The sequence below is a fragment of the Psittacula echo genome (assembly GCF_963264785.1).
Source record: "Psittacula echo genome assembly, chromosome: 1".
Classification (NCBI taxonomy): Eukaryota; Metazoa; Chordata; class Aves; order Psittaciformes; family Psittacidae; genus Psittacula; species Psittacula echo.
In genome coordinates this window covers 161,968,395-161,994,729 of record NC_137735.1, presented here as the reverse complement: position 1 = coordinate 161,994,729, position 26,335 = coordinate 161,968,395, and the positions used below count along the sequence as shown (strand labels likewise).

The 26,335-nt window shown below is 44.1% G+C and overlaps 1 protein-coding gene across 4 annotated transcripts in view; it reads right to left on the bottom strand.

Annotated features, from left to right (window-relative positions):
* Positions 1-25,699, bottom strand: part of CHCHD3 (coiled-coil-helix-coiled-coil-helix domain containing 3) — a 154,838-nt gene extending 129,139 nt beyond the window's left edge. For all 4 annotated transcript variants that reach the window (XM_080624510.1, XM_080624511.1, XM_080624512.1 and 1 more), the window contains exons 1-2: positions 25,498-25,699; positions 23,476-23,560 (exon numbers count right to left, since the gene is read on the bottom strand). In XM_080624510.1, the coding sequence (XP_080480636.1) occupies positions 23,476-23,560; positions 25,498-25,581 (169 nt within the window). In that variant the 5' untranslated portion in view covers positions 25,582-25,699. The remainder of the gene's footprint in view (positions 1-23,475; positions 23,561-25,497) is intronic.
* Between the last annotated feature and the right edge of the window lie 636 nt (positions 25,700-26,335).

Genomic DNA, 26,335 nt, shown 5'->3' with positions numbered 1-26,335 from the left:
ATGAGCTTTAAGGTCCTTTCCAACCCAAACCATTCTATGATTCTATAATATTTCATGTCCTTTAAAACTGGACCTTGGAGTACTCAAAACTTTGTAGAAGTATATTGTTCCCAGCATCTACATCACAAAGTTCATCTTTCTGCTGTGCAAAAATGAGTATAAGAAGTCTAACAGACCATAAAATGTTTTGAGTCATAATGAGAAAAGACTCAGGCATCAGCCAATAAAGACACTTGACCTTAATCAATCAGGTTAGCCATCGATCAGGCAAATACTAATAGGGAATAAAAGCAGAGCTATAGATCATTCACCAGCATTATTGTAAGATATCTTCGGGTAGCTGCCAAATGGGAGCTTTATGATGTTTCAGTGAAAAATTGCAGTTCTACAAGTAGGAGGGGTTTGTTCTGGGGGAAGAAGCAGCATTTAAAATGAGAAAAGCTCATTTATTAGAAAAAGGATCAGAAAAAGGAACTGATTTTAAATAAAAGCAGTAAGACTTCTCTCTGTTGGCAATCTCTGCTCAGACTATAGATTTAAAACAGGCAGCTGACCATTAAACTATTGGAATATTAGAACTTGGTGGCTGCAACACTGCCAGAATAAGCATGACTCATACGTAAGTATAGAGCAGTTGCCAAAAATTACATAGCCATTCCCACCACCACACACTTGAGTATTTTAAGTTCTTCAGGACACTGAAATCAGTGTCAGCATCATAGCAAATGTATCCCAGAGCTGACACATCAGGAAGATTTTCAAGTAATTCCATTTAGGAAGGTCACACTTGCATCCCAGTGCTCTCCTCATGCTCCGCCAAGAGCACAAAATGAATGCAGCTCCAGCATTCCAATCACAAGACAATCCAGACAGATGATCTGTAATAGGAACTATGCTTAAAATGCCACAGTGTTATAGCCAGAAATAGCTCTTCTCTGCCCTCTTAGCATGTGAAGGGTGGGTGCTGATAGGTGTCTGATGAGCAGTATTGTCCTCAGGGTAACAGCAGTGGAGTACCACCAGCTGCAGGGACAGAGGGCTCATTACCATGCTCAGACCCAGCAGCAGGTTGTAGAATGCTAGAGACTGATAAAACTGCTCCATGTAACACAACTGCAGACACAGAATACCACTACATGATAAAACCCATGAAGCTCCTGTCTGGATCTTCACAGACCAAGTAGTGAGGATCAACAGACAAGGACACATGGCCATTTTGATGGCCTCTGGGATGCAATAACCTGACATTTCTTATTTGTCCACCTACTCCTCTGGAGAAGTTTAAAAGATAGTAATTTATGTCTAATATTACAGTATAAACACATGATGCATTTCATAAAATCCCAGACTGGTTTGGGTTGGAAGGGACCTTAAAGCTCCTCCAGTTCTAACCCCCTGCCACGGGCAGGGACACCTTCCACTAGAGCAGCTTGCTCCAAGCCCCTGTGTCCAACCTGGCCTTGAACACTGCCAGGGATGGGGCAGCCACAGCTTCTCTGGGCACCCTGGGCCAGCGCCTCAGCACCCTCACAGGGAAGAGCTTCTGCCTAAGAGCTCATCTCAGTCTCCCCTCTGGCAGGTTAAAGCCATTACCCTTGGCCTGTCCCTACAGGCCCTTGTCCAAAGCCCCTCTCCAGGTTTCCTGCAGCCCCTTTAGGCACTGGAGCTGCTCTAAGTCTCCTCTTAAGGAGCCTTCTCTTCTCCAGGCTGACCCAGCCCAGCACTCTCAGCCTGGCTCCAGAGCAGAGCTGCTCCAGCCCTTCTTCCTCTCACTCTCAAACAGTTGCTGTATAGAAACATTCAGCATGACACTAAGATTACAAGCAAGAAGGTGGCACCCAAAGCTTTATCAACACACTTCAGGTAAAGGAGACACCTGCAGCCTCAAAAAGGTTACTCTGAGGAATCAGGAGAACAACATGGACAAGTTCATCAAGCAGCCTCTAACCTGCAGAGCTGGAACCTGCCCATTAGTATCACATAGTCAAAAATCATTAATTGAAACTGCATGTTATCAGGCACTTTCGCTAACTCCTCTCAAAAGGGCAGGTGCATTAAGCTGTTAATGAAGAGACACTTCAGTTAGATACAGTCAAGCATCTTTTAAAAATTACTTCGCTAAATGGTCAGAGAACTCATTTACAAAAAGGAAAGAATGAGAATAAACCATTTCTCCTTTTCATCCAGCTTTGCTGTTGAAAAAGTCTAGTGAACAGGACATCTTTTGAAGAGCAGCTTCTTAGAGGCCAAGCCAGCATCACAGATAAGGCCTCCAGGCCACTCAAACATCCTCCTTAAAGAGAGGAAATTTTACTGTCACAAAAAATACCTCGAAGAATAGATGCGGCAAGAATCCTCCAGGCCATGTGTGTCAACTGACTGACCTGATGGTGAAAAAGCTCCTCCTTACAGGTTAAAAGCGCTCTTGGTTCAGTGGATGTCTCTTGTTTATTGTCTTCCTGCTGGAAGGGTACTTCCAAGCCTAACAGCTCTAGGTCCATTAGCCTCTCCTCTTAAGTTTCAGACGATGACTTCTTGACCCAAGGATCTCTGCAGTGCTGTGGAGCTGCACTGGCTACTTCTGCTTTCAAATAGCACATGATAAGGAAGGACATGGGGACTATAAGAAACCTGGAGAGGGGCTTTGGACAAGGGACTGTAGGGACAGAACAAGGGCAATGGCTTTAACCTGCCAGAGGGGAGACTGAGATGAGCTCTTAGGCAGAAGCTCTTCCCTGTGAGGGTGCTGAGGCGCTGGCACAGGGTGCCCAGAGAAGCTGTGGCTGCCCCATCCCTGGCAGTGTTCAAGGCCAGGTTGGACACAGGGGCTTGGAGCAAGCTGCTCTAGTGGAAGGTGTCCCTGCCTGTGGCAGGGGTTGGAACTGGGTGAGCTTTAAGGTCCCTTCCAACACAAACCAGTCTGTACGATTGTACAATGACAACAACCAAGTACATGGCTTGGATGCAACCCAGAGGACGAACACAGGAGTGAGATACACAAAACCAACTGCACAGTCTTCAACTAAGTGTCCAAATGCATCAACAAGACAAAAACCAAGAAGATACATTTGCAATTTGGTCCATCTCTTTCATTGCCACTGAGTACAGGCTGTTAGGAAAGGGTAGCTCTAAAACAAGTGGTAAATTACTATTGTGGATTAAAAACAGGCTGAGACAAAATAGAGGACAGAAAGCACTAGAAATGGGATAGCTAAACTGAGACTAAACTTCGCACATGAATAGTCCAAAATCATTTCAATCAAGACTGGAAAACTCAAAAAGGGAGAAAATAAGGCCAGGCAAGCTGAGCAGCACAATGGTATACAAATTCAGTGCTGACAAATGAATAGCCACACGCACTGGAAAGCGGAATGTGATTTTATCTTACACTCTGCTTGGTTTTTAAATCAACCACAATCACATGTAAGTCCTGAGCACTGCACAAAGAACATCTGTTTAATGGCCAGCCTGGCACGAGAAGGAAGAAAGAAGAAAGGAAAGAGAAGGTCCAACATTAAGTATAAAATACATAAAAAATGAGAGAGAAAGAATATGAAAATAGATATAAAATGATGCATCTCCACACTTCAAGCACAGTGCTTTATCAGGCTTTCCACACAAAGCCAAGGACAAGCTTTGCAGGGATCTATTTCATTTCCATCAAAACTTATGGACTTAACACAATGACCACTTTGAAAAGTTCTCCAAACTGTTTTGTCCCATAGCTTATGTTAACACCTTCATTCTTTTAAGGTAAATGGGAAAAAAAAAATGTAGTCTTTGAAACAAAGCACAGGAAAAGTGAGAGGTGTTGGTTTGGGTTTTTGCATTACAAGCACTAAGCTCAGCTGGCTCCTCACAGATCCCCATTGCATGTTTCTCTGACCACTCTAAGCCAAGCTGATCTCTCTTGTCCCTACATCTTCTCTGAGCACCTCTCCAGTGTTCAAACTTCATCTCTCCTGCCTCCTGGCTTGGCAATGCACATCACAGGCTGCAGCTGCTTTGCCAGAACAGGTTGCCCAAAGAAGTGATAAATGCTCCATCCCTGGCAGTGTTCAAGGCCAGGCTGGACAGAGCCTTGAGCAACATGGTCTACAGCGAGGCATTCCTGCCCATGGCAGTGGTTGGGAACTGGATAATCTTAAGGCCCTTTCCAACCCACACCATTCTATAATTCTATGTGCAGCCTTCAGGAGAAGAGCCCAAGCAGCTTTAGACTTTGTCTCTGTAAAGGCTTTAATCTTAATCTCTCTTTTCTGCCTGTCCTCGTTTTATCCAAACCTCTAGAAACATCAGGGCCTTGAGTCTTTCAGCCTTCCCTTAGATTTGGCTGAAACAGATTCATAAACTTAGAAGTTATCAGAAGGCAAAGGGTGAATGTCCACTACCATACAGTTCTTCCTTTGGGAAAGCACATAGTAATAATGGAAAGAAAACCTGACATGGCTCAACACAGGAGAGAAGGTAGAGAACATCAACAACATAAAATAGGCAGCCTTGGGCTTCCACTCATTTTTGCATCACACACTTATGGAAGCTCACAACCAAGCTGAGAGTGCAGCCTTTAAAATACTCTTATTTTTCTAATATTTGACATGCACAGAGGCCAAACTATTGTCAAAATCTTTCCTGAAGTCAAGAACAGCAAAATCAAGAGGAGTGTGGTAGGCGTGGGACAGGATACAAAAAAACACCAACAGGCTACACTACCTGGAAAACACAGTTTCAAGCTACGTACCAGCTAATGCCAGAAACATAGAAGCATAGAATCAACCGGGTTGGAAAAGCCCTTTAAGCTCATCCAGTCCAACTGTTCCCAGCACTGCCAAGGCCACCACTAACCCATGGCACTGAGGCCTCGTCTCCACGCTGTGTGAACACTTGCAGGGACGGTGACTGCAGCCCTGCCCTGGGCAGCCTGTGCCAATGCCTGAGCACCCTTTGGGGAAGGAATTGTTCCTCAGCTCCATCTAAACCTGCCCTGGTGCAGCTTGAGGCCGCTTCCTCTTGTCCCATCCCTTGTTCCTTGGGAGCAGAGCCCAGCCCCTCCTGGCTCCATCCTCCTCTCAGGCACTTGTAGGGAGCCATCAGGTCCCCCCTGAGCCTTCTCTTCTCCAGATTGAACCCCTCAGGTCCCTCAGCCCTTCCCCATCACACTGTGCTCCAGGCCCTGCACCAGCTCCGTTGCTCTTCTCTGGCCCCGCTCCAGCACCTCGATGTCTCTCTTGTACTGAGGGGCCCAGAACTGAAGACAAAGATTTCCTTCTTGCTGGAAAAACTATTTCCTAATTATTTACTGCAGAATTCCTTGCATTCACCTCTGCAGCATCTGGTATTGACAACAGAGCATCAGGGCATTCAAACCATCGATCTGATACACCCAGGCCGTTCTCCTGTCCCTGTGCACACTAAGTATGAACATCAACCAGCTCACTTGGGACAACGTACCTTCGGGCTGTCTCCAAACCCATCATCTGCCTCAGAAGCTGGCAGGGCAACTGCGGCTTTGGAGACATTAAAGTTAATGAAGATGTCACAAGGAAATTCCAAACTGCACATTAACAGTCATAAATATTGAATCAGGAAGCATGTGTCAGCAACCTGGTACCTCCACAGCATCAAGCCATGGGCTCATGAACACGTTATGGGTCCTTCCACAGTTAACACACTCTGACCACCCACACTGCAATTTAAAATGCATAATATACAAATGCCCTCAGTTTACTCATTCTAGTTAATAACCACTCCAGTTTGGGCCATACATCACACAAAACCCATCAGCATCAGTGCCCATTTAAGTTGAACAGCAGAGAAGAGACAAAATATCAAATTCATTAATCTTCATTTAGAAAGTGGCCAACTAGATAGTACCACACAATAATTTCCTCTAGACCAGGAAAATAAGTAGATACTTTTTTATCTTATTCCATTAAACAACAAGAAAATGTTGTCTCTAAGTCATCTCAAGCAGCTAACCATGGCAACAAAACTTCCTTCGCCTCTGAAATAGGTTGCTTGTCATGTAGGTTAACATGCCCTGGTAAATCAGCTCAAGAGAGTCCATCTGCACCTACTCATGCTACCTGTATGGACTCAAAGGTCCAGCTCAGAGCTGTCAATCAGGTAACTTTTACGAGCACAAAATTCACTAGTAGAATCAAGGACTTCAGTTAGCTTTGGGTACCAGTAACACCAGCAAGGAACTCTTATTATGGACACCTAAAACACAAGCTTTTAAGAAAGCCATATAAATATTCTCTGCACACGAAAGAAAACAGAAGACTTCCAGCTCTGAAATCAAATTGTTTGATTTCAATGTGGATTAAAACCACAGCAAATGTATTTAGTGTGCTGAAATTAGGTGGTACATCAATGACACTATTAAATATATTCTTTCTCCCTTCATTCTTATTTTTCAAAGAGCCTGATTTGCCAGTAGCAGCACAGAAAAGGAAACAAGGAAGTGCTGTGACTGTACATCAGTATTCCTGGCATACAAGATTAAAACAGAACACAATGATTTTCAAACTGTTGTATCTGGTCTTCAACCCTCAGAAAAATCCAAACTAGCCTTTGCACTCAATGGAAAAAATAACGAACCATCCTTTCATCCCACCAGCACTAAAGGTAAAAATCCAGAAAACAGTTACTTGCTTTAAAGACCAAAGTATCTGTTTCTTTCCCTGCCTCTCTCAAGAGCAGAAGAATCCCCTGGAAACCCAAAGGAAGTTCGCTGGTGCATGTACAACTGAGCTATCAAAAACAAGTGTCCACATGTGCCAGAACAGTCACTGTCATGAGTGACTTTATCACATATATCATGTAATGGTTTGGGTTGGAAGGGACCTCAAAGCTCATCCAGTTCCAACCCCCTGTGTCATGGGCAGGGACACCTTCCACTAGAGCAGCTTGCTCCAAGCCCCTGTGTCCAACCTGGCCTTGAACACTGCCAGGGATGGGGCAGCCACAGCTTCTCTGGGCACCCTGGGCCAGCGCCTCAGCACCCTCACAGGGAAGAGCTTCTGCCTAAGAGCTCATCTCAGTCTCCCCTCTGGCAGGTTCAAGCCATTCCCCTTGGCCTGTCCCTACAGGCCCTTGTCCAAAGCCCCTCTCCAGGTTTCTTGCAGCCCCTTTAGGCACTGGGAGCTGCTCGAAGGCCTCCCTAGAGCCTTCTCTTCTCCAGGCTGAACAAGCCCAGTTCTGTAAAGACAAGCTGAGAGAAAAGTCTTCATTTACCAAGTTTATTATGAGCCACAGATCGAGGCAGGGTCACCATTTAAACTGTTTAGGTTCTTAAAATATAATTATTATTTTCAGAAGAATAAACTCTAATTTCAGACTCATAAAAATTCAACCACCACCACACACAGCAACTCTCCCATTGAAATTCACACTTAGAGGCACTTCCTACCACCATGGAGTCAGTGCAAACACAAAACACGCCTCCAAGGACAAATCTCTATGAGCTGTTCAGTATTGGTCATAAGCAGTAATATTAGAAGCAGCTCAAAGGATAATGAAATATGAAAACAATGCCATTAAATGTGCATAATATAACAATATTTCATATTTTAGTTTCCAAAGGCACTTGCATACATTACATTCTCTACTTTACAATGTAAATGTGGGGATTAATCAATTTATACTCATTTAAATTAGTCACAAGATGGTGCATGAGCTCGAAATAACAAAGCAAAGTTAGTTCATGTTCTATTTGGAACGTTCTTTTTTCAGTATCCTGTTATTGCTGTAGCTTTAGCAGTAAATCCCAACAACAAACTTATGAGGGGGCTGGAAAAAATGAAGGGAAAGCAGGATTACAAGGTCTTCCCCTGGGATTCTTTGAATTGGGTTCTATCTGCCTGTGCTTACCAGCTGTATTTAACAAGAATAACTCATTTCATTACTCCCCAGCATGGCCAAGGTTACATTCTGATAAGCAAGCAGAAATATCAAGTAAAGAAATGGATGTACACAAGCCACAGAAAGGAAATTAATAAATAGAAAATCCTGAGGCTAAACCTAAAATTAGATCTTGTTAACCACGATACAAAGGAGAAATGGAGCACAGAATAAAATGGTAGGGAATAAAAAGTAAGGACATAGGACAACTCAATGCCAGAGAAGGCCACCCTGCTGTACCCAGGAGCCTGCACAGCTAGCAATTCCTGGTGGCTTAACAAGAAATAAATATGAGCTCTTCTGCTACAAATCCTCATAGAATATCACAGAATCATGGAATGGTTTGTGTTGGAAGGGACCTCCAGTTCCAACCCCCTGCCACAGGCAGGGACACCTTCCACTAGAGCAGGTTGCTCCAAGCCCCTGTGTCCAACCTGGCCTTGAACACTGCCAGGGATGGGGCAGCCACAGCTTGACGAGAACAATCAGCCATCGGAATCATCTCCCTAGGGATTCCCCAGCATTGGACACTGTTAAGATTCAGCTAGGACAGGGTGTTAGGACATCTAGTCTAGATCATGCTTTGCCTCTGAAGATTACAGCAGGTGAGGTCCTTTCCAACCTGGGGTTCTATGCTATGAAATAAGTTACTTCAGCAGGTATTTGGCCACAAGTCATTTTCGTGTTGTCTTGTTCCATTTAAATAACTCAAAAAACAGTAATAATGAAGCAGAACGATCACATATCTTTACAATACCCTTGGAGTTTTCTCCGAATCAATTACTACAACAGTGGAGAGACTTGCTACTCCAGCTGTCTGTGCTAGGAATTCCTACTATACATACACTAAGGCTTTTCTTGCTGAATACAGTGAATAAAAGCATCAGGATCCTGTAACTCAATATTTAAAATAATAAATACATTGTAAGCAATGATGGGAAGGATTTTAATTCTGCTTTCAACAGGATTAAACATGCAATGTTCTTTCTGGACAGCTGAAGTTGCCCCATTCCTCATCTTTACAGTTCATAAGCTTACTGTAAAGCTGTTTTGCCTGACAGGACGGGGAGATTTCCCGGAATCTCTTATTTGCTTGGGCAAAATAACTCCTGAATTCTCTTTCTCCACATGTATTTCAATTAACATCCACCACTAGAGAGGACAGCGCAGTAATCACATATTTCCACACATAATAGCAAAGTAAAAGGGTTTATAAACTCAACACATAATAGCTGGTAAAAGGGTTTACAAACTAAAACAGCTCTTTAGTTTTACATTTAGAAGTCACCACTAATTGCTAAGAATTACTGCTATTGCACAGGCCTGCACTCCTAAATGGGACTCTCCCGACTAACAAGGCTACATAAACAGCCAATTCTGACGTTCAGTTCATCCACCACCATTATCTTTAAAGAGGATTTTCCTGCTGAGATTGCACACTATCAGTGGCCCTGAAAAGTCCATTTTACCCAATTACAGCTCTGGATTGCAACTGCTTTGGACAGGAATAAGAAGATTCCTAAAGATGCTCATCACTCTGAATCAGAAAGCCCTCTGGTGAGAGTATTCCACATACCTTCCCACTGGAGGTAATAGAGGCTCAGAGCTCTAAGCATTGAATTTTAATGTCAAATGTCCATGTGCCAACTGTTACTCGGGTGGGGAGCCATGCTTTTACATATACATAGTACAAGGCATAGGGAACAGGTCTTACTACCTTAAGAATACTTCTAATGAGTGACTGGATGGGATAAGCTAACAGGAATAGGTAACAAGATGAGGAATAATGTTGCTTTATGATATAGTGCAAATGACTGCACTACATGCCAACAAAGCACGCCAAGTAACAGCAGCACAACCACTAACTCCAGGGCCTGCTAAAATCTAGTCTGGCCTACCTGCAGATATTGCCCCAAAGCATCTCCTCCCTTCTCATTGACGCAAGCTCTCCCGAATCCCACAGGTTCATTGATGGCTTAAGCCAGGTTGGACATGGCTTGAAGCAGATCCAGGAAGGAGCCTCCACCATCCAGTCTGAACACATCCTTTTGGGAAGATTTCTATGAGTGCAACAACAGTCTTACCGTCCCAGTAAAGTACACTGCAAAGCGCATTGCAGGATATGTCAGCAGTTACTTTCACCTCACAAACCAGTTCAATAGGATGAAGGTAATCTGTGATAAGTAACGCTGCTCAGGGAGCACTGGAACTGTATCATTGTCACCAACCCATTTGCAAGTTATCAGAAAACAAGTAAATGAATTATCCTGGAGAAATGTGCCTTTAATCTGGATAAAGCTGGTTTAGAACTTGGAAAGTTATTCTGGGAAAGAGGGAAGAGAAAAACAAATTATATAAGAGGCCATAATGCAACAAAACTGTGAAAAACAAGCAGCAGATGTGTGTTTTGACAGGTAAAGGTTAATGAAAGGAAAGACAAAAGTGTTTCACCCAGAGATAACACACATCAATACATCTGCTGACCCCATTAACCACACATCACAGTCGTTGGGAGTTGCATGGAAAGATAAAGTAAAACACCAGATTTCTACATTGTACATTTAAAGCAACCCAAAACCTTAGCACTAAATTTTAAACGGAGCAAAAATTTTCCAGTAGAAGCTGAATATTCAGCAAAAACTAAGTGCAACCATCTCCAGACCAAGTCATTTTATTTATCAATGACATGGGCGTTGCAACTCTGCACAGAGTCTGCCAGCAATCACTTCACCTCCAACTAGGTACAAAAAAACCAGCAGTGACAAATAAGTGGATCTTTAACAGCTGTTGTGGTGCATTCAAACCTAATCCCCTGGATATTCAAGTTCTAACAACAGGCTGATACATGGATGTTTTGTAACAGTGCAGAGAAAACAGTAATTCCAGCATTAGTTTATTCAGCTCAGATGCAAACTACAGCACACTCAGTCTCATCACTGCTGAGTGGAGGAGGATACACGGAGAAGCATTTACACAGGGTTTGTAACAAGGTGCTGCAAATGAGACTCACTGACTTATGGAAGCGCAGAAGAACCCTGAAGTACTTTCTTATGCCTTGAGGATAATGTTTCCAGTTTCCCACATCACATACAGCAGCATGTTTATTCTACAGAACCTTCTTGAAGTCAAGCACTAGTAACAAAGCAACATAAATGTAAAGTTATTAGTCTGAAGAAGAATAGGCCTGGGGGAACCGTAGTGCTCTCCACAACTGCCTGAGAGGAGGATGGAGCCAGGAAGGGCTGGGCTCTGCTCCTAAGGAACAAGGGATGGGACAAGAGGAACCGGCCTCAAGCTGCACCAGGGCAGGTTTAGATGGAGCTGAGGAACAATTCCTGCCCCAAAGGGTGCTCAGGCATTGGCACAGGCTGCCCAGGGCAGGGCTGCAGTCACCGTCCCTGCAAGTGTTCACACACCGTGGAGACGAGGCCTCAGTGCCATGGGTTAGTGGTGGCCTTGGCAGTGCTGGGAACGGCTGGACTGGATGAGCTTAAAGGGCTTTCCCAACCCACTTGATACATGGTAGAACTCAAGAAGTCAGATTAGAAGTAGCCAATGTGCACATTTCAAATACATGCACCACAAAAGTGTCATTTGTTCAACATCTTTGTCGGTGACATGGGCAGTGGGATTGAGTGCGCCCTCAGCAAGTTTGCTGATGACACCAAGCTGTGTGGTTCAGTTGATACGCGGGAGGGAAGGGATGCCATCCAGAGGGACCTCGACACGCTTGTGAGGTGGGCTGATGCCAACCTGATGAAGTTTAACCATGCCAAGTGCAAGGTCCTACACCTGGGTCAGAGCAATCCCAGGCACAGCTACAGGTTGGGCAGAGAAGAGATTCAGAGCAGCCCTGCAGAGAAGGACTTGGGGGTGTTGGTCGATGGAAAAATGAACATGAGTCGGCTTCAGTGTGCGCTCGCAGCCCAGAAAGCAACCGTATCCTGGGCTGCATCAAGAGGAGCGTGACCAGCAGGTCAAAGGAGGTGATCCTGCCCCTCTGCTCTGCTCTCGTGAGACCTCACTTGGAGCATTGTGTGCAGTTCTGGTGTCCTCATCATAAAAAGGACATGGAACTGTTGGAACAAGTCCAGAGGAGGCCACGAGGATGATCAGGGGCTGGAGCAGCTCCCATATGGAGACAGGCTGAGAAAGTTGGGGCTGTTCAGCCTGGAGAAGAGAAGGCTGCGTGGAGACCTCAGAGCAGCCTTCCAGTATCTGAAGGGGGCCTACAAGGATGCTGGGGAGGGACTCTTCATTAGGGACTGTAGTGATAGGACAAGAGGTAACGGGTTCAAACTTAAACAGGGGAAGTTTAGATTGGATCTAAGGAAGAAATTCTTTACTGTGAGGGTGCTGAGGTGCTAGAATGAGTTACTCAAGGAAGTTGTAAATGCTCCATCTGTGGCAATGTTCAAGGCCAGGATGGACTGAGCCTTGGGTGACATGCTTTAGTGTGAGGTGTCCCTGCCCATGGCAGGTGGGTTGGAACAAGATGATCTTAAGGTCTTTTCCAACCCTAACTATTCTATGAACCTAAGGGCACTTGCACTCCTTCAGAGCAAATGCAATTCTGTTGAGGAAAGTGAAGGGGACTTACAAGGCAATGTAACACATCTTCCTCCAGCTCCAACAAAAGTGGCTTCATATTTAATTAACAGCAAACAACTACAATGCTGTCAACTTCAAAATGTGGTAACTTAAGTATTTGCAGCCCAATATTTAGCACTTCATTACTGGTTGTAATATCAACTGAAAACAGTGCACAAGATGAAGCTCATGTTTATGACTATTTTCACAAATCAGAAATTACATAAAGGACAACTGCCAAAATGTTTAAAATTTTAACAACCACCAGAATCTAACACCTACATTCTTAATAACAAGTAATGAGAGCTGCTAAAAGCCACAGCTTTTTCCCATGACTGGTCTCCAAACTGGTGTAATACTCCTACTGTATCCACCCCTGAAAGCTTTTTAGTGCTATATGCCGTTTGCAGTAAAACAAGATGCTACAGAAGGATGGAATGAGTAGCAGAGACCTAATCCAATCCCAGTCTAAGAATAAACTTCCCTGACTACATACCAAGCAGCACACACAAAAGCCAGTAGTATCTCTAATACCAGCAAATAAAGTCAGGAATTCAATAAGAAGTACAGGGAAAAAACAGACTGTTCTAGGGGCAAGAGGTCAGGGATGAAAATCCTGAGGAGGAAAAGTAATCTGACTGTCAGCAGAGATGCTTCCAGTTAATGCAGAAGTACGAGGTTTGCTTTACCTTTGAGTAAAGCATTCTCTCCTCGCTTGCAAATGACAGAGCAGACTAGAAGGAGCCAGTGGGTTCTGCAATCTCTTCATTGACAGAGATACAGGAGACCATTCCTTGGTCAAAACCTGGTTGACAGAGTGATGTGATATCCAGTGCTGCTTCTCCAAATATTACTCTTTTCTTCGATTGCTGTTTAGCATGAAGCCACTTTTCCATATAATCACTGCCTTTATTAATTCTTCATAGCAATTTCTGCAGATAATACTCTTCCTCCCTAAATTTCACAGTACTCAACATCACACCACCCTGGTAAGAAATATCACTTACTAACATCAGGAATAACTGAGTCCTTTCAGGATAAACTGCCTCCTTCTCACGAAAAAATAGAGAGGAAAATCACAACTTCAAGCATCTTGGATGAACAGGACAAGGGGGAATGGCTTTAAACAGATTGAGAGGAGACTGAGATGGGACATAGGGCAGTTCTTCCCCATGAGGGTGCTGAGGCGCTGGCCCAGGGTGTCCAGAGAAGCTGTGGCTGCCCCATCCCTGGCAGTGTTCAAGGCCAGGTTGGACACAGGGGCTCAGAGCAACCTGCTCTAGTGGAAGGTGTCCCTGCCCGTGGCAGGGGGCGGGAACTGGATGAGCTTTAAGACTCCTTTCAACCCAAACCAGTCTGGGATTCTATGAACCACTTGACTCATCTCTTTCCGCATAAAGCTCCAGAGATTAAGGAGAAATAGAAGCCTTTCACAGGATGAACCCCCATATCTCACCCCAACCTCAAAGACTGACTGAGATTAAATGCTTACTTTTCAGATACTTAACATGAGATGAAATTAAGCACAGTTAATGAAGCTAAAAATGAGAATCAGATAAACTGGCTCCATGAAGCACTGTGGGAGGTACACAACAAACAAAAGCAAAGGGAAGAAATAATGTCCTTTCTCTTGTTTAAACTTAGCTTTCCAAAACCAGGCTGTAGTATCTAAGAACTGCCACTTTCAGTCTGGTGTTCCCCAAAACTTCCGTAATCCGTCTCAACGCAAGGTTGTTGGAAATCAAGGAATTCAATACACATACAAACCAGTGTGAGGAGTAAATTGTAGCTGAATTCTGCTACTGAAAAAAGCAGCTGAAACTGCATCCTGATCCCCTGAGGCAGAGCAAAAGACTCCTCTAAGTGGTTACCTCCAGTTTAACTAAAAATCAACTAGTACAAAGCTTTTAAGAAGCAGCACTATACAATATACTTAACCTGCCTCATCTGACAAGTGATGAAGAGCTTTAGTAACACTTTACTGCAGCCTGGAGATGAAAGAAAGAAGAAAAAGAAACAAAGCTTTTCTTTTCATCTTAATGTGATAAATCAGACATTTAAAGTATGCTTTAATACCACACTGAAGATTCTCTACCTGGTAAATAAATTGTGATGGAAAGAAAAGCAGCATTTACTATAAAAAGCAGAAGAGTTTATTACTTGGAGGGCTGCTTGTCATGTTGAAGGAACATTATATCTAACAAGTGGTATTTTTAAATAACACAAAGAAAATAAATGCATTTAAGCCCCCCTCCTACTTCATGTCAGTGGAGAGAGGATTTGGCTAAGAAAATATTCACTATAAAACCAGACAGGATGCTGTATAGCAGAAAGACAATTCCCTTGCTATCAAGACTAACAGTGGTGAAAGCAAACAGCTCTAATTTAGTCATTGGGTTTATTTCATTAAAATTATCAATACTTTTGATGTTGTTCTTCAAGATAGCGAAAGCATTCAAGCTGCACCAAATGACTTCTGAGTCCTTTAAATTACAAATGCTTTTATCTTGGCAGCTATCTGGTCTTTTTGACCTCTAATCCCAGGAAGGTCTCTGAAGGACAAAGGAGGAATAACTGGGGTTTATCCTAGTGTCCAGACACAGCACAGACAAAAGAAGTCGAAGGTTGGAACTGCAAGAGGAAATATTATATAGTTCAATGCTTTCTGGTGGCAATCTCCAGCACATTTCACACTCAATACAAACCAAAGACTTGAGCACATGTGAACCACAATTCCTGTAGGAACATATATGGAGATTTCTAACAAAGACCACAGCAAATGTAACTCAAACAGACATCATAGAATCACAGAATGGTTTGGTTTGGAAAAGACCTTAAGACCATCCAGTTCCAACCCCCTGGCACGGGCAGGGGCACTTTCCACTAGAGCAGCTTGCTCCAAGCCCCTGTGTCCAACCTAGCCTTGAACACTGCCAGGGATGGGGCAGCCACAGCTTCTCTGGGCACCCTGTGCCAGCGCCTCAGCACCCTCACAGGGAAGAACTTCTGCCTTACACCTAACCTGAACTTCCCCTGTTTCAGTTTGAACCCATCACCCCTTGTCCTATCACTACAGTCTCTGATAAGGAGTCTCTCCCCAGCATCCTTGTAGCCGCCTTTAGACACTGGAAGCTGCTCTGAGGTCTTCAAGCAGCCTCTCTTCTCCAGGCTGAACAGCCCCGAAGTTCTCAGCCTGTCATCGTCTTCTGCCAAATTCTTATTTCTAATGGACAGTGTAACTGAAACTAAGAAAAAATATGTAGATGGAAAAGAAGCAGCACATTACCAGGGCAAATTTTACTTAAGGCTAGATTTAGAAAGAAAGAACACCAAAACTCAGAAAACAAACTCCAGCACACTGACTTTCCAGGAGTCTGCATTCAGATACTGGATAAACTCTAGCTGCATTCTCAAGTTCAGCCCATTGGAATAATCTCCCCAGAGAAAAGGTGGGCTCCCCAACATTGGACACTGTTAAGATTTAGCTGGACAGGGTGCTGGGACATCTAGTCTAGGTCATGCTTTACCTTGAAAGGTTTTATCAGGTGATCCTTGCAGTCCCTTCCAACCTGGAATTCTATGATTCTATAAATCCCTTATTGCCCTGGGTTTTGGTTTCACAAGGTCCCATTTCAGCACCTTTGTATCTTCATATCACGTTGTGGATCATGTGTGCATAATCTCTTTTCCCCAGGTTCATTTCCTTCTCTGTTTTCAGAGACAGTTTCCCTACCTCTCTTACTGCCACACTAGAACTTAATTGAAGAACCGCATACCAGCCCCAACAGTTGTTTTCAACATGATTTTGCGCCAGCTACTATAAGAGGATGTTTAACATGCACGCATCTTGTGCTTCCACATCCAAAAGCAGGTTGTTCTAACTTCTAACTCACAAGTCATTTCTAAGCAAACACTTTGGATACGCTTGTTAAAGTAGCTACAAGAAAAACTGCTTTATATGTGTACCACACAACTACTCCTAAAGATTTTTAGAGCTAACATCTGCACTCAGTAAACCCTTAATAGAGCACATGCAGCCTTAAGCAGAATAGCATGAAATTTCATTTCACCAAACCCACTAGAGACCCGAAAGCACACAGTGTGCAGTACGTAAGAATTACCTGTTTCTAAGAACATCTAGAACCAAAAATGACACTTCTAAATGAATGCCCATTGAAAGAGAAATTCTGACTCTCTGCAAAAAGCCACTCAGAGAGAACAACTGGTAGAAGAAAAAGACTATTAAAGAAGCTGTCATTACAGTTGCTCTACCTCAGCCCGAGATGTAGCCACTTACGCATCGAGTAAAACAGGACCTGATACAGAGTGCTGCTTCTTTAGATTGCATTTGGAATATCACAATTTCTCTATCAGTTGTAAAATGAGAACCTGGAAATCAATCAAATGTCCACCTACTACATGACAATATATATGACAATATTTATCGGATCAAGTGGTTTTCTCCCTTATCCTCATATGGGGGGGAAACCAAAAAAATACAACTCAATCCCAGAAGCTCTATTTGCAGAACCTTTGCAAACCTTTATTTGTTGCTTTAGCTCCCATTAAAACACTGAGTAACAGTAAATAAAGCAGGAGCAGAAGGAGAGAGGGGGGTGGGAATCAATTACTGCAATTCTGGCCTCAGATGCCTCCCACACATGGGCCACTTTCTTTATACAAAGTTGAGCATCATCATTTCATTACCAAAAAAGAAGGAGTAAAAACAGAGAGGAACAGAGAGACCTCTTCTAACCCATCCTTCCAACTGCATGATCAAACCTGAACCACATCTAGATCATGTTAAACTCCAGGTTAACATGAACATAAATGTAATTTCTTGGAGCATATTTAGGTGGGTGTATTTCATGCAGCCCATTACTGTACTGAGATAGGAGTACTTGAGGGGGCTGGCTGTTGTTATTTAGCTGTTATTACTAAATTTACCTGCAGTTTTTTGTTTAGATGAAAGAAAAGTTAATCTTTCCTTGAACAGCATAAAATATCACTTCAGTACTAGGGGAAAAACATCTTAATTCTAGTCTATAAATTAGTCTGGTCACCTGGAGAAGAGAAGGCTCCTGAAGGGGAGACCTTAGAGCAGCTCCAGTGCCTAAAGGGGCTACAAGAAACCTGGAGAGGGGCTTGGGACAAGGGCCTGCAGGGGCAGGACAAGGGGGAATGGCTTTAACCTGCCAGAGGGGAGACTGAGATGAGCTCTTAGGCAGAAGCTCTTCCCTGTGAGTGTGCTGAGGCGCTGGCACAGGGTGCCCAGAGAAGCTGTGGCTGCCCCATCCCTGGCATGTTCAAGGCCAGGTTGGACACAGGGGCTTGGAGCAAGCTGCTCTAGTGGAAGGTGTCCCTGCCCGTGGCAGGGGGTTAGAACTGGAGGAGCTTTAAGGTCCCTTCCAGCCCAGACCTTCCTGTGATTCTACATCACTGGACACTAAGTTACTATAGGAACAGACATGATCAGCCAGCCACAAGGTTAGTTGTAACATCAACCTACACCTGTAAACACATGACATCTGCATAAGTTCCAACATCTTTTGGCATTTGGTCTTGTTCTACCTTAGACATTTGTTAAAGGGCTGCTGTTTCAAGAACATCTCAGCACTTGAAACACAACTAAAGCAGAAGCCCAAAGGTACAGTCTCAATGACATCTTGAAGACAAGACTTCAGAGAAGAATCCAAACACTACCGAACTGGACAAAGGCTGGGAATATAGTGAGAGAGCACCTCAGGCACATCCAGGTTTGCACTCACACCTCGAAGTTCTGTTCACAAACATGATGTGAGCTCATAAGGTTCCAGATGTTCTCATACAACTACATATCTTTTCCATAGTTAACCCAAGTCTTTAAACCATTAAATTAGGGCTTTTTGCCTGTTTTAACATTCTCCTTCTGTCTGCCCAACCCTCTGTTAATCACACCCCATCTTCCCAATGAGGTTACTACTGTACTTTAAGGATGCAGAGGGAACTGAGCTCTTCCACAGCCCTGAACTCCACATTTCTATGAACTAAGAGCAAAAACAGACTTATAAATTGCATTATTTGCCAGTTTTCCCTTCTATTTTCAGCACCATTTTACAATGACATACCCAGCCACCTGAAAGTCCTCACAGAACACTTGCATGTCACACAGACAGCGAGAACTTTAATTTATGCAATACTTGCTTCATCTCCTCTGTATAATTCCACCTTCCCTATACTCCTGCAAGCTGGTGACATGAATGTCAGGCTCAACTAAAGATTTGCTGTTGCAGTGACAGCACTGAAAGTTTGGCATCTTTAGCAGACTGTGAGTAATAAGATGTTTCACCTTTTGATAATAAGGTACTTCAATCAATAGTGAACCTTTAACCCAAAGAATATCAAGACACATCACTGAAAACAGAAGCTAACTCCAAGTAACTCAGTGAGAACTAAGTGGCACTACAGCAAGCCACAGGAGAGCAGGAATGAGTCCTGCAGCATCATGGATGCAGGAATAACTCTTCCTCTGTGTGTCACTGTATTATACCACAGAATCATAGAATGGTTTGGGTTGGAAAGGATCTTAAGATCATCCAGTTCCAACCCCTGCCACAGGCAGGGACACCTTCCACTAGAGCAGGCTGCTCCAAGCCCCGTCCAACCTGGCCTTGAATGGTCCTTGATGAGGTTCCTGTTGGCTCATTCCTCCAGCCAGCCTAGGTCCCTCTGGAGAGCAGCCCTGCCCTCAAACATATTGGCTTAATCTCCCTAATTTGTGGTCATCTGCACTGAAGAGGATATGCTCCATCTACCTCCTCCTCCAGGACATTGACAGAGCTGCTACACAGGACAAACTCCTTCAGACCCCCACATGATACCAGTCTCCAGGTAGAGTATGACCCATTAGACACACCCTGACCACCCAAACAGATTTTTTTTTAACCCAATTTGTCATCCAGGTATGTCCAAACTGCAACATCCTAACTGGGATACACAAATATTGGCAGAGCCAGTGTTAAATACCTTGATGAGGTAGAGGTAGATGACATCTACTGCTCTCCCCTCACCCACAAATCCACTCATGTTGTGGTCTCCCTCTGCTTGGCCTCATTTTTACACTGAGGCTCTATCCTGGTTAAGCAGACCAGCCTCCCAATATATCTAGTGATTTCCTGAATACTGGAATGGACTGTTCTTGCACTGCGAAGAGGTTGTCCTTAAAGACCTCACCTTTCCCCAGCTTATCCCTCACAGCTGCCTCCTGTGGGATCAAACTAACTAGCTCTCTTCAGAGGCAGAAGCTTGCTCTCCTTCAGTTCAGTTACATCGGGGCTGCATCTCCAGAACCCAATTCTTCAAATACTCATTCCTCTACACCTGAACAATACTTCCTTATAGATTTCCAACTGAGCTACCATATCGTAAGCCACTGAAACTCCACCAAAAGACACAGAAATCATTAGACTCCACCAAAAGAAAGAGACACCAACACAACAGGCATCACTCCAAGCGAATGAATAAAGTTTAGAACCACATTTTTCCCCACTGTAAGCATGCAAGGTCTAACCCAATTCCTGAGGACACTGCAGCAGTGCTCATTTTATTACCCACCCACCCAATACACAGTATTTTATGACATGGTCCTTTACTAATTGGTTTTGTGAGGACAGTATAATAAAAATAACAAATAAAGCAGTTAAAGAAAAACTAAAACAGAGAAAAATCCTCTGTGGCCTCAGTGTAATCTGCCTCTGCAAAGGGAAAATGGTTGTCTGAGCTGCAGAGATTCTTGGTAATTTAAGTATTTGTTCTCCTTTTTCAGCTATCCACCAAGCTAAAATTAATTAAACCATTCCCTTTCCCTGTTATGACCAAAGCTTCAGGTATAAGACACACTCAGAGAGAAAAAGATCTAAAACAAAACCTAAAACAAGTCTCGTTGTCTGAGCAAATGACTTCCCATCAATATTGCTTTAGAAATTAGAGACATACTTTAAAGATTTTTACACTTGTTAAATATTTTAGTGCATTTAATATTACTCACAGGTCAGAAGATGATGCAAGCAAGCTGGGATGCCTTAAAGACATAGTGTTTAGATGTAAGATTTCACTGTAAGTGTATGTAATTTCATTTTCCAACCCCAAACTGAAGTCAATAAATTCATCATCTATTGGCAAGCAACAAGATCCACATTCTTTTCATGTAATCTAATCCATTATTCCTCCACCAAAAGCTATCAAAGACTTGACTTAAAGAAAGGGCTGGTTTTAATAGCTCTGATGTTTCTCCCTCTAGATATATCTTCATAGAAAAGTGTTATTTGTCTACAATGTATAAAGATATAAATGCAGGGAAACCAACTGCCTGGCCAGAGCCAACCTCCAAACACCACCAGCCGGGGATAACTCTCCAGAAGCAGCAAGTGATCTGCTCTGTCACAGGAACACGTCACTGTCATATAAGTCATACACAGGAGAGGAAGAGCTGTCTGTGAAGAGGTCTCTCATTAACATAGTATCATACAATGTTTCGGGTTGGAAAGGACCTAAGAAAGGATCATCTAATTCCAAACCCCTGCCATGGGCAGGGACACCTCATATTAAACCAGGTCGCCCAAAGCTCTGTCCAACCTGGCCTTGAACACTGCCGGGGATGGAACATTTACCACTTCTTTGGGCAACCTGTACCAGGGCCTCACCACCCTCACAGTAAAGAACTTCTGCCTTATATCTAACCTGAACTTCCCCTGTTTCAGTTTGAACCCATCACCCCTTGTCCTATCATTACAGTACCTGATGAAGTCTCTCCCCAGCATCCTTGTAGCCCCCTTCAGACACTGGAACTTCCTCTGAGGTCTCCACGCAGCTTCTCTTCTCCAAGCTCAACAGCCCCAACTTTCTCAGCCTGTCTCCATACTGGAGGTGCTCCAGCCTCTGATCATCCTCGTGGCCTCCTCTGAACTTGCTCCAAAAGCTCCATGTCCTTCTTATGTTGAAGACACCAGAACTGCACACAGTGCTCCAAATGGAGTCTCCAAAGAGCAAAAGAGGGGCAGGATCAACAGTGCAAGAAGCTTTACCAAGAAACCAAGAAGAACCACCTGTATCACAGAAAAGACCGCCAGATTTGGGATCCAGCCCCCAAAACCATCAACAGAGCAGTTCAGAGTACTTGCTTTGAAGCAAGTGCCCTTCCTGTCATGACACCTCATGAGCCAAACACTCTGAAAAGGCAGATGTAGACACAAAAGAAACAAACAGGTTGGACTGTTTTTCCAGAACCAAGGAAATTAAACAGTTTGTAATTCCTCATCACAAATCATTCAACGAAAGAGTAATGCATGGTATGGGAACATGCAGTTAACCATAATTTAATCCTCTTACATACAAATCATTTTAGCAACTGAGGTATAACCTTGATTGTACTTTCCTGGGGAAATACAAGCACTTCACCTAAATCACAAGTTCTTAAAGCAAAAATATGCGTAAGGTTTCCCAAGCTTGCAAAGCCATCAAGTGATTCATTAAGATTTTCAATACATAAAACCCAAAAACATGAAAAAAAGCACTATTTCCAACATAAAAAGAAACAAAATTAAGGAGCAAGATACATACATGTGAATTAGCAAAGAATTAGTGGTTATTACAGACTTCACCTCCAGCCACCATGTCCCAGAAACAGATGCTTATTTACAAGACCACTTCCCTACCTCAAGTTGAAGGATGTAAAAGCAACAAGCACCCTTAAAGTAGGCAGGATGTACAAGTATTATTGCATATAAATCATAGAATGGTTTGGGTTGGAAGGGACCTTAAAGCTCATCCAGTTCCAACCCCCTGTGTCATGGGCAGGGACACCTTCCACTAGAGCAGCTTGCTCCAAGCCCCTGTGTCCAACCTGGCCTTGAACACTGCCAGGGATGGGGCAGCCACAGCTTCTCTGGGCACCCTGGGCCAGCGCCTCAGCACCCTCACAGGGAAGAGCTTCTGCCTAAGAGCTCATCTCAGTCTCCCCTCTGGCAGCTTAAAGCCATTCCCCTTGGCCTGGCCCTTGTCCAAGCTTTTGCCCAGGTTTCCTGTAGCCCCTTTAGGCACTGGAGCTGCTCTAAGGTAGCCTTCTACCTAGGAAGCTCAGGAGCCTTCTCTTCTCCAGGCTGACCCAGCCCAGCTCTCTCAGCCTGGCTCCAGAGCAGAGCTGCTCCAGCCCTCACAGCATCTTTGTTTTCAATTGAAGTGTTGACTTTTGGAGAAATATTTCTGTAAGCATCAAGGCAAAAGGCCATTAAGGAACACTGAGAGCATTAATATTTCTGAAGCACTGATAAGAAGCCCTACTTGAACCTTGCAGCTTCATAATCAACAACTATAAATCACTCCGATCACTGAGATATGCTCTGATCTCTGCCATTCATTGTTACTCTTTTAGTAGCTACAATGTGTTCATTGTGCTGAAGTATTTCAAATTAGAGTAGAGGGTGCCTGGCACAAATCCCATGTCATGCATTTGAACAGGCCTCAATAATGATGTATAAAGACCCATCATGTCAATCCATCTCTCTGTATAAACTGTATGTGACTTATTTCCACTACCTCATGATAGGAAAATAGCATATTGTAATGTTTGCTTAAGTCTATTTCAACAGAAGCTCAATACACTAAAATTCAGTGTTACGAAAGAATTATCACTTCAAAACTCAACAGATATTTGCAATTAGTATTTGCTTTTCCTGGTTTGTTTTTTTAAAAGTCTTTAGCAATGGATAATAAAAAGAAAACCAAGTAGAAGACCAAGTCTAACAAACATTGTGTTTTACACTTTAATGTCAACAAGAAGAAAACAAAGAGTAATTTAACTCCTCTAAAAACCTATAAACTACTTCAAAATGAGATGAGCCAAAAAAGTTCATGTCAAAAATCATCTCTTTGAGTCACTACAACGCTCTGAAAGGCACATTTGATTTTCTTCCTCACATCAAAACCAGAAAACCATGGGTATACCTGCACCTGATGATCGGTTCTGAGACTGTGGCCTTCCACTGGGTGAAGAAGGTTCCTTCATACGATCAATGACACTGTCAGAGAGCTGCAAAACATAACCCCAAACAGAGTCAGGCTGCATCTGCTCCTTGATCCTCATTCCCCTCCTCTTTCCCCCCACAAAATGAAGTAAAACTTCAAAAGGAGCGCATAAAGCTCCAGCACTACATATGACAGATGATAAAATTCTATGCACAATGCAAAACAAACTATTTCACTTCATTTGTAGAGTGAACAGCACCTCTGAGTGCAAACAATTTCACTGAACAAGATGATTTTGGCTCTCACAGAACACAAGAAACTGATACAACAAAACACAGGACACAAGAAACAGTAAAGGCAACACCACCCTTTGACATGCTGCTGGCAATGATTCAGCCTTTTGCCTGTCACAGTGATTCTGCTGACAGTCAAACCTCACACTCTGCAGTTGCCTTTAACCCTGGAGGAACTTCATCCTGATAAAGCCCTCAAAAACCTTTTGCGACACAAATGGTCACAGGAAGTCACTATGTTCATTCTCATGTTGCCATACAAATACACTGCCCGAAACTAAGCAGAATCAGAGTAAGAGCAATGTCCAGTTTCATATGTGTTGTAGTCCATGGGTAAAATTAACAGAAGGTAAGGAAATAACAACATGAAAGTTTTTGGTTTCCAGCTTAGAACTTGCTGTTGGTTTCCTCCAACATCAACTCTATCAAAATACTCTTTTATTGCCCATGAGAATTAATTTTAATGAGGAAATTCTTTATTAAACCTACAGCATGACGTCTCTCACTGGCAGAAATCCATGTGACAAAGATTGTGCCAAAAATCTCTCATCTAACACAGCCTAAATGCACAAGTGTAAATGTTCTTCAGCGTAAGCTTTCTTAACCCAACCCTTAAAACCCTCAAGTTAACTTCACAGCTAGTTTTAAGCATGTAAACAGTTGTGTACATCCCACTTTTGGCTGCTTTATTGATTAATAGTAGTTATTTAATGCAGCTACATGCTCCTAGTACACATGGTATCACTCAGGTTTTATTCCAGGGATACCTTACAAGAATTACCAGAGTCCTTCCCAGTATATAACTACATCAGAGCAGCTGAACTCTGTTGTGAGCATTGATATTCCTGTCACCTATTTGCCCAAGAGCATTAAATGACCAGAACAAATCTCAGGATACTGAAACAGGCAGCAGTGACCATTCTGCAACACTACTCTCTACAAGCAGCAATAAAAGGCAACTTATTATTACTGCTGGTATAAGTTACAGTGTCTTTCATTGAAAAGCTTCCAAGCTGCAAGACTTGAGCGTGTCACAAGCTGTCTCCTGCTATTGGACAGAGCCTTGGGTGACATTGTTTAGTGTGAGGTGTCCCTGCCGCTGGAAGGGGGGTTGGAACTGGATGATCTTAAGGTCTTTTCCAATCCTAACTATTCTATGATACTATAGGCACAGCATCCTATAAATAGATAAAAAATAGGAATACTCCTGCAGGTACACATGAAGTGGATACACGGCGTGTCCAAGAGCAGAACATGGGAGAGGGAGGAGCTCTCACAGAGCTCAGAGCTCTACAGAGGTCAGGGAAAGACAAAATAAGGTCTTTCAGTTACACATGCCTCCTATAACCGTTCTGCCACCTGTCTTTGGTAACGCGGCTGGGAACAAGGCTCCCCTACCGCAGCTCCCTATGCAGAGTGGGCTTCTTGCCATGACAGACGCCCCTAGAGTGCCCCTGAGGGCTTCAGCTCCCCTAAAACACCCAATCCAAGAGGCGGACAGGAGTGGAGGTCCCTGCGGGAGAAAGAATGGAAACAGCGGAGCGGAACCGCGAGGCGTGAGGAGATGAGGCTGCAGGTACAGGTGCCAGCAGCGCTGAGGCGGTTAAGAACCGAGAGAGGGACAGAGGAGGCCGAGCTCGGGGGGCGGGGGAACCAGGCCTCGACCGTACCCCCTGAGAGCCCCTGCCCGGGGGAGCCCCGCTCTCACCCTTACGCCCTTCACCACCGTGATGTTCTCATTCTCATCCGCCTCGAAGGTGACGCGCCGGGTGCTGCTCCCGCTGCCGCCCATCTTCGCCCGGCGACACCAGGCCGCGGACACGGACAGCTCCAAGGAGACTCGCCGTCCCCGCTGCCAGGATACCCACCAACAACACCAACCCTTATTGGCCCGAAGTTCGCCCCGCCCCACTCTCAGAGCGCAGAACGCTGCTTCGTATTGGCTGCGGCGCCGTAGCCATGGAAACCGCGCACTCCCGCTGAAGAGCACCGAGGTTCCCGAAAGGGCGCGGAAACTTTTTCGCGCGAACTTGAAGGGAGCGCGGACTACAACTCCCATGATTCCTCGCGGCAGGGGGCGGGGTTGGACAGCTTCTCCCCCGCGCAAAGCCCTCTGGGTAATGTAGTCCTCGGCATGGGAAGCGTAGCTGCTCCTGGTCCTCCCGGGTCACAGCCCCGCTCTGAGGCGGCTTTCGGGATCCCCCCCCCCCGATCTGCTCGTCCCTCTGTGCTCCTGCCCTGTCTCAGCGGGGCCAATGACACCGTGAGGGGTGAGTGCCCCAGGTTTCTGCTGGAGCTCAAGGGCCTGAGCTGTGCCTCATAGAATCCCGGAGTGGTTTGTGTTGGAAGGTATCTTAAAGCTCCTCCAGTTCCAACCCTCTGCCAATGGCAGGGACACCTTCCAATAGAGCAGCTTGCTCCAAGCCCTTGTGTCCAACCTGGCCTTGAACACTTTTCCACACCATAAGAGTGTAAAATTCCCATTAGCACCACTTAGGGCATGTAATTTTATTTCCAAGAGATATATAATGTTAATAACATACAAT